The sequence below is a fragment of the Balaenoptera acutorostrata genome, chromosome X, assembly GCF_949987535.1.
Source record: "Balaenoptera acutorostrata chromosome X, mBalAcu1.1, whole genome shotgun sequence".
Lineage (NCBI taxonomy): Eukaryota > Metazoa > Chordata > Mammalia > Artiodactyla > Balaenopteridae > Balaenoptera > Balaenoptera acutorostrata.
The window spans coordinates 17,948,615-17,951,604 of NC_080085.1; the positions used below are offsets into that span (position 1 = coordinate 17,948,615).

Here is a 2,990-nt window from a genome sequence, read left to right on the forward strand (position 1 = left end):
GATGTGGAGAAAAGTGAACCCTCGTGCACTATTGCTGGGAATGTAAATTGGTGCAACCACTATGGAAAATAGTATGGAGGTTCCTAAAAAAATTAAAAATAGAACTACCGGGGCTTCCCTGGTGGCGCAGTGGTTAAGAATCTGCCTGCCGCTCTGTGAGCCCCAGCCTTTCCGAGGGAGCGGTGGTGTGTTCGCCATCTTAGGGAGAAAATGTTCTCGTCCGTGGTGCACTTGGCGCGGGTGAACCCCTTCAACGCGCCCCATCTGCAGCTGGTGCAAGATGGTCTCGCGGGCCCCCGCAGCAACCCCGCCGGGCCCCCGGGCCCACCCCGCCGCTCCCGCAAGCTGGCAGCCGCCGCTGTGGAAGAGTACAGTTGTGAATATGGCTCCGCGAAGTTTTACGCACTGTGTGGCTTTGGTGGGGTCTTAGGTTGTGGTCTGACACACACTGCTGTTGTTCCTCTGGATTTAGTGAAATGCCGTATGCAGGTGGACCCACAAAAGTACAAGGGCATATTTAATGGATTCTCAATTACGTTCAAAGAAGATGGTGTTCATGGTTTGGCCAAAGGATGGGCTCCGACTTTCATTGGCTACTCTATGCAAGGGCTCTGCAAATTTGTCTTTTATGAAGTCTTCAAAGTTTTGTATAGCAACATGCTTGGAGAGGAGAATGCCTATCTCTGGCACACATCACTATATTTGGCTGCCTCTGCCAGTGCTGAATTCTTTGCTGACATTGCTCTGGCTCCTATGGAAGCTGCTAAGGTTCGAATTCAAACCCAACCAGGATATGCTAACACTTTGAGGGATGCAGCTCCCAAAATGTATAAGGAAGAAGGCTTAAAGGCATTCTACAAGGGGGTTGCTCCTCTCTGGATGAGACAGATACCATACACCATGATGAAGTTCGCCTGCTTTGAATGTACTGTTGAAGCATTGTACAAGTTTGTGGTTCCCAAGCCCCGAAGTGAATGTTCAAAGCCAGAGCAGCTGGTTGTCACATTTGTGGCAGGTTACATAGCTGGAGTCTTCTGTGCCATTGTTTCTCACCCTGCTGATTCTGTGGTGTCTGTGTTGAATAAAGAGAAGGGTAGCAGTGCGTCTCTGGTCCTCCAGAGACTTGGATTTAGAGGTGTATGGAAGGGACTGTTTGCCCGTATCATCATGATCGGCACTCTGCACTGCAGTGGTTCATCTATGACTCCGTGAAGGTCTACTTCAGGCTCCCTCGCCCTCCTCCACCTGAGATGCCAGAATCTCTGAAGAAGAAGCTTGGGTACACTCAGTAGATGAAAGCAAATGTGGACTGAATCTGCTTGTTGATCAGTGTTGAGGAAAATGCAGAAGGAACTTTTATATATTTGACAGTGTAGGAAATTGTCTATTCCTAATATAATTACTGTAGTACTCTTGCCAGAAGCAAGAGTTTCAAACTTACTGTTGAAATAAACCCAACTGTTCATGAAAAAAAAAAAAAAAAAGAATCCGCCTGCCAATGGAGGGGACACAGGTTCGAGCCCTGGTCCGGGAAGATCCCACATGCCGTGGAGCAACTAAGCCCGTGTGCCACAACTACTGAGCCTGCACTCTAGAGCCCGCAAGCCACAACTACTGAAGCTCGTGTGCCCTAGAGCCCATGCTCCGCAACAAGAGAAGCGACCACAATGAGAAGCCCGTGCACTGCAACGAAGACCCAATGCAGCCAAAAAAAAAAAAAAAAAATAGAACTACCATATGATCCAGCAATTCCACTTCTGGATATTTATCCGAAGAAAACCAAAACACTAACTTGAAAAGATATATGCACCCCTATGCTCATTGCAGCATTATTTATAATAGCCATGATATGGAAGCAACCTAAGTATCCATCGATAGATGAACACATATATACACAATGGAATATTACACAGCTATAACAAAGAATGAAATCTCGCTATCTGTGACAACATGAATAGACCTAGAGGGTATTATGCTAAGTGAAATAACTCTGACAAAGAAAGACAAATGCTGTATGATTTCACTTATATGTGGAATCTAAAAAACAAAGCAAATGAACAAACATAACCAAACACAGAGTCACAGATATAGAGAAAAAACAGGTGGTTGCCAGAGGGAGAAGGGTGGGGGAGTAGAGAAATAGGTGAGGGAGATTAAGAGGTACAAACTTTCAGTTACAAAACAAATGAGTCATGGGTATGAAATGTACAGTGTGGGGAATATAGTCAATAATTATGTAATATCTTTGGTGACAAATGGTAAATAGGCTTATCATGATGATCATTTTCAACTGTATAGAAATATCAAATTACTATGTTACATACAAGGAACTAACATAGGATTGTAGGTCAATTATACTTCAAAAACAAACAAACAAACAAACTCATAAAAAAAGAGATCAGATTTGTGGTTACCAGAGGCGGGGGTGAGAGGGAATTGGATGAAGGCGGTTAAAAGGTACAAATTTCCCGTTATAAGATCAATAAGTACTAGGGATGTAATGTACAACATAATAAATATAATTAACACTGCTGTATGTTATATCTGAAAGTTGTTAAGAGGGTAAATCCTAAGAGTTCTTATTGTAAGGGAAAACATTATTTTCTATTTCTTTAATTTTGTACCTACGTGAGATGATGGGTGTTCACTAAACTTACTGTGGTCATCATTTCATGATGGATGTAGGTCAAATCATCATGCTGTACACCTTAAATTTACACAGTGCTGTATGTCAATTATATCTCAATAAAACTGGAAGAAAAAAAAAACTGGAAGGAAAAAAGAACTTATTTTCTCTCCATCTCATTATCTCTGACCCCCTATTTTATTTTCTTCAGTCTCAGGCTCCATGTTGTAGCAGTATGAGAGCAGTAATACAGCCATTACAGCCCCTTATGTTCAAGTAAAGCAGGAAAGAATGTGTCTTTTTTCCCAGAAGCCCTAGGAAAGCTTCAGTGTTCATAGACTCTTGTAGGATCATGGGACCATTA

General features: G+C 42.8%; 1 protein-coding gene across 1 annotated transcript; it reads left to right on the plus strand.

Annotated features, from left to right (window-relative positions):
• Positions 1 to 210: 210 nt before the first annotated feature.
• Positions 211 to 1,473, plus strand: LOC130706213 (phosphate carrier protein, mitochondrial-like). Its single transcript, XM_057537525.1, has one exon. The coding sequence runs from the start codon at positions 211 to 213 to the stop codon at positions 1,210 to 1,212; it is 1,002 nt and encodes a 333-aa protein (XP_057393508.1). The 3' UTR covers positions 1,213 to 1,473.
• The last annotated feature ends 1,517 nt before the right edge of the window (positions 1,474 to 2,990 follow it).